Here is a 14,517-nt window from a genome sequence, read left to right on the forward strand (position 1 = left end):
AATGAAATAGTCAAAAGCCCTAATTGCCAGTGTAGGGATATTGAGAACACCTACTATTTCTTTTTCACTTGTCATCTCTATCACATTCAGAGAAGGTATTTTTTCAACAAATTTCCAATATCTGTAAATTCGTCTCTACAACAGCTACTCTTATGTATGAAGAGTACGACAAATGCATATAACAAAGCATTACATTGACATATCCTGCTCTGCAATCGGCAAACCAAACGTTTAATTTATGCATACCCCGATTAGGCCTTTTCGATTTTTCTCTTTGAAATATTGAAAACAAAAACGTTCCGCTAACGCCAACACTGCATTGAGTTTAGGCGTATTTTATACATTTACCATTATGTATAGTTTATGTACAACATTCCGACAAATCCTTGCCGTTGTGTAAAAATTGACTAATATTACACACAATTATCTTAAAAGTCTTTCCGTCTGATTTCAGACAGAAATATTTCTAGGACTTTTCCTATATACATCCTAAGTCTAATAAATATAATTCGCCTTCCTGATAGTTGCTGAATACCGAGTACTACGCTTTATATTTATAAAATTGAACAAAGAGCATTTCTCTCTTAAATCCACATAACACATCAGTGGGATGGGGCCAAATCAATTTCCAAAAGGTTATTGGTTTTGATTTGCTAATGTCGAAAATCATTAATCAAAATTAATCGTGAGAGTCGTTAGAGGAGAGAACAGTTGCTTGCATAGCCCCGTTCGATCATAAACGCAGAAAAAAACTTATCCGAAATTACAGTTATTTATTAAAGGTCGTAGTAATAAACGTTTTCACTTATTCAAACCATATTACCTTTCATAACTAAACTTAAGACTATATTCAAAGTGTACAACAGAGCGTTAATTTAATTTAAACAACAACATAGAAACCAGCAGTAACAATTTTACTGAAGGCCCAAAGTTTAAATTATCCATAAACACATACAACCAGACACCACAAGAGGAAATCACAGACATAATACATACTAAACAAATCGATATCAAATTAGTTTTGAATAAAAGTTTACAAATTATTATAATTATGATTATGACAGTATGATTTTGTTAGCAAAGTATATTTCCGTTATGTTTGTATTTAGAAATTTCAGCACAACAGTAACAGGCAGCGTTATATGTTTTAAAACAGTTTGCCTTAAATAAGTAAATCAACAAAGTAATAAAATAATAATAGGTCATAGAATAAAACGATTCATAACAATTGTAAGAGACACATAATATTTAGTATAACTACTTAGAATGGATATAAAATATAACTAAATAATCAGTGTGAAATGTAATATATTAAGACTCGTACCAAGGTTAGTAGCCGTTTTTAGCTGGGGACACATTCAACGAAAGATGTCACAGGAATGACGAATACCCCCAAAAGGCCGCATGGACTTAGGAATTGTATACAGCTTCTTTGAAAAGGGGTCATAACTACGTCAGACATTAGTGGGTTTTAACTAAGGTCTAACATGACCTGTTTTTAAAACGTTACACCAATGCACCAAACAATATTTAAATCCATTGCAAAGGTTATGTCAAATTGCATCATTTTTTGTCAGTTTAAGTTGAAAAGGGGACGTTACTCTGTAAAACGTAAGATTCGACACCTTGTCAAAGTTGACCATTATTTATGGTACTTATGTGTTCAAAAGATATATATTTTAATGCGTTTGCATATTCTTTAGTTATTGTCAAGACACCGTATTTTGCAAATTCTAAAAAGAAAACGAGCGAAAGCGCCCGTTATAATTGTTAGATGTAACTCACGCGTAAATATGTATTCAACTATTGAATGACTCCAATAAATGTATTGTAACATCTTTTTTACATAAATATCTGATTATTAATACAACAAGATTTTATTCTACTCAATATTATCTCATATAAACATTTAAGCAGAAATATTTGTTTATGGATACATTTAGTGACATATAAATATATGAAAGTTAAGAGTAAAGCGTGTCCCACCCTTGTATTCATACAGACTAATGTATGTGAAGTAAAACTACTTATTACTTTCCATTTTAAATAACAATTAATAATTAAAAGGCATAATTTAAATCTCAGTTCTAGAATTGTTTTCAATTCATTGACAAGTCAACTTCAAACAATTCCGGATAGTAGAATAAGTCCTAGTATGTTAAAAATACTGGCTTTTTATATGGATTGCAATGCATACTGAGAAATTTCTTATTGTTTTGGAGACGAGTTGTATTTATTAAATGCTTTTTATCCGTTTCTTTTAAGAATAAATATTAAAAAATATACAGTCCGTTATAGCAAACAACAAGAGTCTATTTTAACAAGACTGTAGTCCAATCACTTGCGTTCATTTCTTGTTCTTTTCGCCAGATCCCTCGTCGTCACTGTCTGGCAATGGTTCAGCCTTTCGTGATAAATCAACGTCTGCATACACTGTCATGTCATCAAGGCCGTGTATGAAAGGTTTTCGTCCTTTTGGTTGCTTAGGAAAAGCTAAGTCTGCGTAGATGAGTCCATCTTTGTTAACCTGTTTCTAAATATAAAAAAAACATATTTTGAGTACAACTTTCCCTAGGCCTAAATTCATTGACCGCTTCAGTCTGGCGAATTTTTATTCATTGTGAAATTACTATATGAATTTCAAATAATTTGTTTTACAAACGTGTATACATATTTTTTATCAAAAACATAGTTGTACTTAACACATGTCGGTATAATATATATTCTGACTCTTAAACGCAGCCACAAGAAAAAGGATTGTGCATATTGGCCTTGTAACCATAAATTTAACAGTTATGGTGTTTTTATTCAAAATTTCAATTATTAGAAAGAATGTGCTAAAAAGAGACTGCTTCATACTGTTTTATGTGTAGAAAACCTATTACGTTGGAAACAATTGATCCCGATTATAAATTTCATTCCAATCCTTTATAGAAAATTTGACAAAACAAAAAAAACCCAAAGAACTAGGAATAGTGTTACCGAGGTGCTGCATTCGATACTTGATGTCTCCCCCAATATTAGCATGTTTAAGACATGTTGTCTAAATCTTAAAGCATAAGAATTGTGCTATTTACGAATCATTTACGTTTAATTGAGTTTCATTCCGTAGTAACCATGTAAAGTATTGTTTGAATGTTGTATAAAGAAAGTCAACGGAAAATTCAAAGGCAAATAATTTTGCCTGAAAGTGCACATTGACTTTAAAAGTCAGCGCTGTGAGCTACTGCTCATTTTGTCTATCATCTATATTTTTATCATGTGATATGCTACAAAAAAACTTATTTTTTGATGAATTATCAAAGTACAAGGGGAGACACCTTTGCATGTATTGACGTGGACAAAGTGTCTCATAAGCATCATACAAGTGCCGAGTTATGTCTACCTACTTTCCAAACTACAACAAATCCTTCCATTAACAACTTATGAAGGTTAAAGCTTACTTAATATCAGTAAATATAAAATTTTGGAACTTGATAGTAATTTATCCCTGGATAAATTGTACTAAGTGTCTATACATTATGTGTAAGTGACCATGATCTTTATCACAAGTAAAAGGATGGTATACTTGCACAAACTTACTGAAAAGTCGATTACCATTTTAAGTTTCTATTTAAAATGAGTGCTCCAAACGAACCATCAGATAGGTTTCGAAAGGATTGAGAGCTAGCCTTAATATTATACTTGGAACACTGTAGGATTTATATTTCCAATAGAAATTATTGTACAAACGTAACGAAATGTACTGCTCCTCTGGGCCTTATTGGACTTGGCATTACGTTACACTGTATGTTTTGCGACTTAGACTTATTTTAAAAAGATATTCCAAAAGCCTTAGTAAGGACAATATGTAAATTCAAACATTTCTAGGGTAATGACTGCACATAAAGTACATGAACCTTCGTTTCTTGAAGCTCGTGGTTTTCGTATGTTGAACTTTCATAGGCTTTGTTTTCATACGTCGTCTTCTTACGTTTTTTCCCCGCAGCTAAAATAACATGATGCAAAAAAGTATTAATTATCAAACAATGGCAGTATGATCACAGCCTCTATTCGGCAGAACTTACGCAAGTTAAAGAAGGTACATGTTTATATTAGGGATGGCAACGAGTAGTAAAATTAATACTCGAGTACTCGGACGATCGTTCGATCGAGTACTCGGGTACTCGATTACTCGGAAAAATTGAATATGTGTTCGCAAAGACAAGATTGTGTATACATGTATCGTTAATGACGTATATTGTGCGTTGGTCGTATTATTGGTCATTTTCACCTTTAAAGTAAACTTTCATTATGTATTTTAACAAAAAATGATATAAAAAGAAAACAAATGTTGTTTCAGGCTTTTAATTTGTCTTATTCGTTTCATTTTATACAAGTATGCACTGCAGAAATGAACAACAATCAGAATTGCAATGAACAAAAATTAAAAGCATACATAAAAATAGTGAACGAAATTCAATACGAAGTTAAGTTGTTCACTCTATAATTTAATTTTCAAATGATAGTTTTTCGTACTGTGTAATTGTTGTTGACCTCATTAATATTCATAATTCTTGATTTAAAATATCAACCAATCATTTGTGATAATCATTGCAAAAATAGTTAAAATACGCCCGTTAAGAAATCAATAAATTTTCGTAACGGTCGTTACTTGCTCGTTAGCGTCCATTGTTTGATGAAAGGTCTCTAATTGGTATACAATAGAATTGTGTAGGTGAAAGTACCGCTATCAAAACTTCGCTAATTGACATCAGTGCTAATTTGAAATAGGGGTCCTTTGTTGACAGTTTGCAACTATCACAACAACTCTCAACTAATTGATTGAGGTCAATTGTGTACACAGCGGGGATTAGAGGGACCATTAATTGTCCTCTTGGCAACTAACCAGATCTGATATTTTGTCTGTAAATCGTGTATTTGGTGATTTTTATAGATTTTTTAATTTATTTTTCCGAGTACTCGAGTAGTGATTTGGTACTCGAGTACTCGGACGTTCGATCGAGTACTCGAGTACTCGGGTACTCGTTGCCATCCCTAGTTTATATACATCATAACAATATTTCACATCTTCAAACTCTTAGTATATGGTTCTGTACAAACATTGTCATACTTTAGGGTGTTAAAATATCGTAAATTATATCGACATACCTTTCTTCTTGGCAACTTTATTCACTTCTGCGTACAATTCCGCACCTTTTGAACCGGACGCCTTACATTTATTTGGTTGTGCATACAAGGCATCTGCGTCTGAGTTATTGACCTTTCGAGATATGTGTCCAGCAGGCACATACATTGAATTCTCCACAATGTCCGGAAGCTCTGAAAGAATACAGTCGTAACCAAACTCAAATACGAACTGTGCATATCCGTGAATAAATTGAGATTTTCTTATCTGACATGGACATTTCACCTTGGTAAGACAGCGTATGTGCCACAACGTACAACCCGACATTACTTTAGTTTGGATGGTGCGTGATTTAGAAGTTGTTGGTTTTTACGGAGGGCATAGTTAAACACGATACCGTTTAAAGGGGTATTACACAAGTATATTAAAACTTTAGAATTGGGTTGTACATCTGGAATCATTATAATTATGTCGATTTCAATTTTGTGCTCGACACGTCTCCAATATAAAAAGAACTGCAATCACAAGGTCCAGTCTAACTTTCTAGACAAACCTTGAAGTCAAACAGATATATTAGTGGTATGCATTACAATAACTCAACTATTTAATATCAAGGCAATACTTCGTTATTTTAACCGAAGAATGGTCAAAAATTGTTTATAGCTACACTCTATCGTTACGGGGTTTTCAAGTGACCTTGGGCATATGCAATTGTCTTTTTCTTTTTCATTGCTTCATAAGGCATACCTGAAGTGTACCACGGAAGATGCAAAATAGCTTACAAATGTCTAAGCGCAATCGAACACATAATTGCCGAAAATTTAATTTTACATTTGAATCCGATGTTCATGATAGTGTGAGCTGTGATCGGTGACTCTTTAATGTTAAAGTAAGTAAGAGCGGGATATGATCACACCCAAAGTTGTAATAGTTACTTTTGGAGCAAAAAGGGTATTATTGGAAGAGACACAGAAAAATATGACTAAATAAAAAAAATCAAAATAATATATTCGTTGATTTATGTGGCTATAAAATGCATTTCATGTAGGACTGAAAACACAATTTCTTGTAATACCTTGGTTAAGCCTAAACACGGCAGATATACAAAATACGTGCTACAAAACCGGCGAAAACTTGTGCCAGTCCTGTTGGTGGCACGCCAAGACAATACAAACACCTTCATCAAATAAAAGAAACTGTTAGCAGACAGAAAGTTTTACTGACAGGAAATACTGAGAAACGCAGTTGAACAGAAATTAATCTTCAAAAAAGTATGTCAGTGATTCCTATTCAGGTCATCTTTGGCTTGTTTTATAATTAAGTCAATAGTCTTCATCATATTAACAAAAACACATTAAGTCACCACATTTAAGCATAACTTGCGTATACATATATGGTTTGCACCATTTATTGTGCCTTTAATACATTAAAGATGTTAACATTCTTTTAATGGCAACTTAATTTAAATGATATTTCTCTAAAGGTATTAACATTTTTGTCTTCACCTATTTTTCATGGGGACGATTAAACCTTCTGTAACTTGCTGCCATGATCCTATGCATGAATGATTAAATTGTTTAGCATTATTACCTTTAACTTCCCAATGTAACATGAATTACCATGATCACCAGGTGATTAGTTTGTTACCTTCCTTACATGCATGTAGATGATATTTCAAGTACAGAAATAGAGTGCATCAGATTATGTCTTTATTGGTGATATAATATAAAAGCTTGTTTCGTATTAACGTATTTTGGTATTAACATTTTTGTCTTCACCTATTTTTCATGGGGACGATTAAACCTTCTGAAACTTGCTGCCATGATCCTATTCATGAATGATTAAAATGTTTAGCATTATTACCTTTAACTTCCCAATGTAACATGAATTACCATGATCATCAGGTGATTAATTTGTTACCTTCCTTACATGCATGTAGATGATATTTCAAGTACAGAAATAGAGTGCATCAGATTATGTCTTTATTGGTGATATAATATAAAAGCTTGTTTCGATGGTTTATCGCTAAAGAATGTAATGCCTGCCATCCATAATGAAAATGATTACATGCGACAAGACGCGGTTATGGCTATCAGTATGCATGATGGCGAAGATCAGACAGAACATACGGAAAGTGATTATATGCAAACAAACGCGGTTATTGAAACAAATGACCAGAATGGCGAAGATCAGATTGAACATATATAGGAATTCGGCCGAAGCCAAGACACAACATCTCTACACATTATCACCTGGTACATTGATGGATTATTAAATAAGATACTTGATGAGGAATTTATAAAGTTCTTGTCAAGCTTTGATGTAATATGTCTATAAGAAACGTGGGTCGAACATGAGAGCGACATTCCTTTATTTTCAAACGATTTTAGCGTTTTTTTCTGTCCAGCTATTAGAAAGCATGATCATGGTAGAGCAATGGCAGGAATAGTAATATTTTACAAAACGATACATAAAGTAAACGTAACAAGAATACACGGGGATTGTCTTTTCGCAGTATTTTTAAAAATAGACAAGTCCATGACGGATACGAATGACGACATCACATTATGTTTTACATACTTACCACCAGAACAATCACCGTTTTACGCGGGATTGGACTATAAAGGTATTGAATTACTAGAAAATACATTACTTAACTACAATATTATGACAAATACACACTTCTTAGTTTTGGGTGACCTAAATGCAAGAACTGGGCTCCGTAAAGACTATTTGACTTTAGACAACTATGTCGATGAATCCGAACCGTATGCTGACTTTATTGATGATTCACATATCATTCCTAGAACTTCGAACGATAAAAGTACAAACACTTTTGGCCTTAATCTTATAAACTTTTGTAAAAACAATGCCATCAGAATTGCAAACGGGCGTCTACATAACGATAAGGATATCGGCGAGTTTACATTCATTAACCAAAACGGCAGTAGTGTTGTGGACTACTGCCTTTATACGGATGACATTGTTAATATAATCGACGATTTCATTATAGGTGACCGAACGGAATCGCATCACTTTCCATTGCAATTGAAAATACGTATCCGTGACAGAAAAATATATAATGATAGTCAGCCATCACAAGAAAAAAAGTCCACAAAATATGTGTTTGATCCTGATCATCAACTTTTATTTGATACAGAATTGAAAATTGTATTCAATGACGAGTTCACCGTGACCTTTGAATCGCAAGTAAATGATTACGAGTTGGACATAGATATCGTTGTTAACTTATTTACAAACGCACTGAAACAATGTAGTGAAGTTTGTGAACGTACTTTTGTATTTACTAACACTCGAAAGACAAAGTGGTTTGATAAAACATGCAAATCGCTTAAGTATCATAAACAGAAAATGTTACGTAAATTTAGGAGAGATAGGTCAGATATAAATTTGCAAGCTTACGTAATAGCAAGAAAGGATTATAAAGATCATTGTGACAAAAGAAAAAGAGATTTTAATGAATCTGTATTAAACGACTTGATAGATATTTGCAATAACACTAAATCTTTCTGGTTTAAATTTAAGCGTCTATTCAGCACTCGACGAACTGAAAATAATATATCTATTGCAGAGTGGAAAACGCACTTTGAAAATTTATTTAAAGACACTGATACGACGGAAAAGACATTTCCAGAAGTAACAGACATTGAAACTAATGAAATAACAGACACAATCTTAAATGCAAGCATTGGAGATGACGAAATTATTCGAGCCATAAAAGGGCTTAAAACTGGTAAAAGTGGAGGTAATGATGGTTTGGTGCCAGAATGCTTCATACACAGTATACATCATATTCTTCCATTGTTGAGTAATCTCTTTAACAGGATATTTATTACTGGAGTATACCCGAATCAATGGTGCGAAGCTGTTATAATCCCTATATTTAAAAAAGGTGATACAAACTCTACTGATAACTACAGGGGCATTTCGTTGTTAAACGTACTAAGTAAAATATATACTAGTATTTTATGTAAACGTATTACTTTTTATGTAAATATTTACAACCAGATTTCCGAATCTCAGGCCGGATTTAGAGAGGGATATCGCACTACGGACAATGCTTTTATTCTATATGCATTGGCACAACGTCAGTTATCTATGAAGGGCAGAAAGCTTTATGTGGCATTTGTTGATTTTCAAAAAGCTTTCGATATTGTTGATAGAATACGCCTATTTAATATATTGTTAAGAAATGGCATTGCCGGACGACTATATTATGCAATTACTTCAATGTACAAATGTGTGAAAGCCCGAGTTCGCTCTCCAACAGGTGAATATCAGACAGTTTGATTGTCCCCAAGGTTTAAAACAAGGATGCATGGCCTCTCCTATACTCTTTATATTGTTTATAAATGACTTTATAAGCCTTATACAACCACCAACATACAACGGAATACAATTTTTTCCAGACAGAACACTTATAAATTCTTTATTCTTTGCGGACGATCTTGCTATCCTAGCAGATACCCCATGTGGTCTCCAGCGTTTATTAAATGCACTCTGTGACTTTTGTGTCGAATATAAACTATTCGTTAACACCAAAAAGAGTAAAATTATGGTTTTTAAAAATGGGGGCATACTATCAAAAGCCGAAAAATGGTATTATCGCGGTGAATCAATAGAGGTTGTAAATAGTTTTACATATGTCGGCGTCACCTTAACGAGGCAGTTATCTCTACCAAAAATGGCAGGGGAACAAGCAAACAAATCAAAACGAATTCTAATATCTATTTTGTCAAAACTATATGAGTATGGCCAATTATCTAAATCTTCATTTTTTAAGATATATGATAGCAAAGTTGCACCAGTATTGTTATATGGCTCAGAGATTTGGGGTGTAGAACGATTATGTGTGGTAGAACAAGTCCACATTAATGCCTGTAAGCGCTATATGAGTTTACCACTAAAAACTACAAATGTTGCTGTATTAGGCGAGTGTTGTCGTTTTCCTATGTATATTGAATCTGTAAAGCGGGTTATTAATTACTGGATTAGAATTTTGAAGGTAGGAGATGACAGATATATTAAAAAGGCTTATAGTATGCTTATGATGGCAGACCAACATGGTCATAGGAATTGGGTGACATATGTAAAGAATATATTGCTTAGTTGTGGATTTGGATACGTTTGGTATAACCAAGAAGTATTGAATGAATCTCATTTTATTGCTTTGTTGAAACAATCACTTAATGACCAGTATCGCCAGGAATGGCATTCTTCTATTATAGATTCTGAAAAACTTAAATTTTACTCTTGTTTTAAATCAAGTTTGTGCCATGAAATTTACTTAGACTGCGTCAATATACGCAAATATAGAAATGCTCTTGCGTGTTTCCGATGCTCATCACATAACCTTGAGATTGAATATGGTCGATACTCTAATATTCATCGTGATCAAAGGTTTTGTAAATTATGTAAAAATGTTGTTGAAACAGAATACCATTTTTTTGCTCAAATGTCCTTTTTACTCTAATATTAGAAAAACATATTTACCAAGGAAATATTATGAAAATGCCACTTTAACAATTGTATCATCTTGATGCGTACAAAAAATGAAAATTTGTTAAGGGATATTGCTATGTATATATACTTTGCTTTGCAACATAGAAATACTTTACTACAAGCGTTGTAAAAATGTTATAAGTAAAATTAATACTTACTTCAGTAACTTGTGTACTTTTGTTCGGTAATGATATTAATTGTGTAACATCTGTAATTACTTGTGATCTCGGGGGCCTTTGAGATGTGTGCCTGACGTATCGGTGGGTACCACTAGATCAACCACACCTACGTGGGTGACGTCTCGATGACTTAGACGGGATGCAAGTTATTGCATGGGTGTTTTCTGTGCTAGAGTATTGTGCATAGTATTTTATTACAATGTGTACTCTTTAGATCCCTTCTATTTCGTTTCGAAAAGGTATTTAATGCATGCTACACATTCGAATCTGTATTCCGACTTGCACTTCTTTATTTCTTAACTCTTTAGCTTTCGTGTTGTTGTTGTTTTTGTTTTTTTTTGTTTTTTTTTCTTTTGTTCTTTTGTTCCATTCTCTTGTTGGTTTCTTGTGGGATTTTTCTCTCATTTGTTTGTTTTGTAATTGTGTTTGTACAATATTGTACATTGTTCAACCGATGTTACCATTGTTGCTTTTGCACATTTGTAATATACATATTTGTTGTCTTGGGCCGGTGGCCTTTAGCAAATAAATATTGAACTTGAACTTGAACTTAAGCGCCAATTACAAATGTTGATTTAATTCAGTTCAATTTGTTAGGCAAAGCTTTTTCACCTCTGAAAAAAACACTTAATTCGTAGGTCTAAATTTGATAATTATGTTTACATCTATAGCGAAGACAAATAGATAACAGAATACAGCCTCAGTGACACTTAAATAATCAAAGAACAAAATAAAAGTAAGTATATAACTATGATATAGGCTCATAACATGTCTTATAAATTCCCGAGGTTAACACGTGGCTATAGTAAAAGGAAATGTTAGGGAAACACTGAATCACTGACTCAATATATGATTATGAGGTAGATGGGCGGAGCATATCGCTTTGGAAACAGTACCTGAGCAGTTGTCAGTATAGACTGTAAAAATAAGAAGGGAAATACTAAACATTTTCAAATTAAAATATGCTCCTGTTTCTAAAATCAATGTGTTGCAAGTATTTTCGAATAAAAAATATCAATATTATATAGTGAAAAATCGTCGATTGGTACTCGCTAATGTTTTTTGTAAAATGTACTACTTGTGTATGACAAAATAAAGTGTGGAAAATCATTAGCTGTGTAAACTCAAGATAGCAGAAGTTTGAACACTTCAGAAAATGTTGATTTTTGCTCAAATAGAGTTTTAGAAATGTTGATATTTGCTCAGATATCATTTTTGAAGTTAACAATTTTCATATAAACGAAATAGCTTTGTTGTTGCATAATTGGTTGATTGATAATATATCGTGATGTTATCAATTGATGGCTATCATGTCAAAATATATAGTCCTCTTTTTAAGTCGTATTGGTCTAGTGGTTTAACTGTTTATTAGCCTGGGTAATTGTTTTCTGACGGCGTGGGTTCGCACCCACACTAAACCAACATTTTTCAACTATTACTGAATTTCTGCAACTTCGATATCATATAGTCAAATACGGATAAAAAAGGTGTTTATTTGACGCATCAAACCCGAAATAAGTGTTTGTATTGATATGCATAAACGGGGTTTCTATACAAACACGAATGGTCGTGAACATCATTAGTATAAAATAAGTGGTTTTTACAACGGGATAACTATTCAAACCCAAAAGGTCGTTGAAATCATTAGTATATAAGGCAACATAGACTTAAGTTATTCAGAAAGTAACGTGACATACAAATTTCGTAATGACGTTGTGTGCGCTGACTTTAGATTATTCTTAAAGTAACTTCCATATTTTAATTGCGATAAACGCATTTTTTTAGTGTTAAACTTTTAAAAAAAGATTAGAGAAGTCATTATGGTAAACATACAAAAAAATAATTTTAAATGACTTAAACAAAATGGGGCTTTAACCAAAAGGAAATTATTATTGAATTGTCAGTATATACTTCCGCAGAGAACTTCGTTAAATAGCGTTATTATTATACAATTATCAGTATTGACTATGGTTGGACTTGACTTTATCATAAATAATGGCGACATATTTATCAGGTCGTGCTAAAATCAGACAGATAAATTCAGAAATCGATTAGATTAATTATTATTAAAGACAAGAAAATGAGATTGGGTTATCTTCTTCTTGCAACTGTGTTCATTTTTAGGGAATGTACCTAAACATGTTTTTTTAGAAGTAATTGACAACCATATATATATATAGCATATAACCGAATACAACTGTCTGCCCATTTCTTGTCATTTCAAGATACAATTTAAATATCAAAGAGTCAACCGCTTTCATAACCTAATTGGATTCACAGCATGTGTCGCTAAAAATGTGAAGTTTGGCAGCATTACTGATTAATTACAGAGTTTTCATACCTAAACAGTTTATTTCTTCTAATTTTCAAGTTCTGGTCAAGTTTTTGATTCTAATTCAGTCAATGCATTAATCGGTTTAGTTTTAAAAGAAAATACCTTAGGATTCTATGTATTTTGAAGTGAATATATTTCATGAAAGCTATTATTGTCGTTTGACGTTCCTATCCATAGTCCTTGAGTATTTTAGTTTGTTAAGCATATGACTAAACTAATTTTCAAAATGTATCTTTAATTGTTTCTCTCATTTAAAAGAAGAATTTTGGAAATCGAACGTTGCGAGATTAGCAAACATAACGCATCATTCAATTGTATTGAATGTCTGTTAAAGGCCCAGTTTCTTTATTTATATATTTAGTTATATATTAAGAGAAAGTGCGTAAATAACTATAATAGAGTCTCAGATATTGTTTGATAAAACCCCGAGGCTCACACGAGTATTTATTGAAAAGAAATGTTTGGGAAATACCATCGGTATCATTAAATCGACCACACACTCACTATTTGCTTATAAGATAGATACTTTGACGGATAATAGCTTTATATACTGGACAGTTGAATTATTTCGGACTCTTTTCAAGGTTTTAGACTGGAGAAATAACTGGAAAAATATTGAACATTTTCAAAAGAAATTTCGCATGAAGAAAATTAACCTCCTGGCCCCAACTTGAAACTTCTTAAGTCCCTTATTACAGGATTAAGCTAAACCCACTATTTTTGTGTTTCAATATATTGCGTTTTTTATATACTCCTTTAAAAGTTTTAATACTTTAGATAGGAATTATCGTTACTATTATCACAATAAGCCATTTTTCATTATAAAAAATCACTAGTAGTATGTATTTGGCTTATTGAAATAAGCAGCTTAAGACTGTTAAACTTAAAAAGTTTTGAGAAATTGGGGCCAGTTTCTTAAAGGAATGTGATGCAAGCATTTGGGAATGAAAAATTATCAAACATGTCGATTTATTCGTTCAATACAATGGTCATATTACCTCCCTTAGCTTGAAATTGATATAAGTTTGCTTTCAGTTGAAATGTTTTATAAAACTAACACTGTAAGTATACTTATTTTGTTTATACACATATGTAAACTAATTATGGCTTAGTTTAAGTATAGATAGATTTATTTCGGCACTGGGTGCATATATCATGAGCGATCAAAACAACGTGTATCTGTACAGTTACCCCTCCCTCATGTTTTTTAAATGAATGAACTCTAAAAAGAAAATAAACATGCAAATCTGACTGACCCATGCCTACCAGTTCCTAGGAAACTCTAAAAAGCGTCATGGAAACCCTTATTTCCATTGAGGTCCTTAATGTCGGTGGCATGACATTGAAAGGCA

At 32.6% G+C, this 14,517-nt stretch overlaps 1 protein-coding gene across 1 annotated transcript in view; it reads right to left on the reverse strand.

Moving 5' to 3' along the window:
* Positions 1-525: 525 nt before the first annotated feature.
* LOC128236189 (hemicentin-1-like) overlaps positions 526-14,517 on the reverse strand; it is an 89,048-nt gene continuing 75,056 nt past the window's right edge. Inside the window, exons 15-17 of the mRNA XM_052951079.1 lie at positions 5,152-5,322; positions 3,900-3,988; positions 526-2,533 (exon numbers count right to left, since the gene is read on the reverse strand). Of these exons, the coding sequence (XP_052807039.1) occupies positions 2,348-2,533; positions 3,900-3,988; positions 5,152-5,322 (446 nt within the window). The 3' untranslated portion in view covers positions 526-2,347. The remainder of the gene's footprint in view (positions 2,534-3,899; positions 3,989-5,151; positions 5,323-14,517) is intronic.

The sequence above is a fragment of the Mya arenaria genome, chromosome 5 (genome assembly GCF_026914265.1).
Source record: "Mya arenaria isolate MELC-2E11 chromosome 5, ASM2691426v1".
Classification (NCBI taxonomy): domain Eukaryota; kingdom Metazoa; phylum Mollusca; class Bivalvia; order Myida; family Myidae; genus Mya; species Mya arenaria.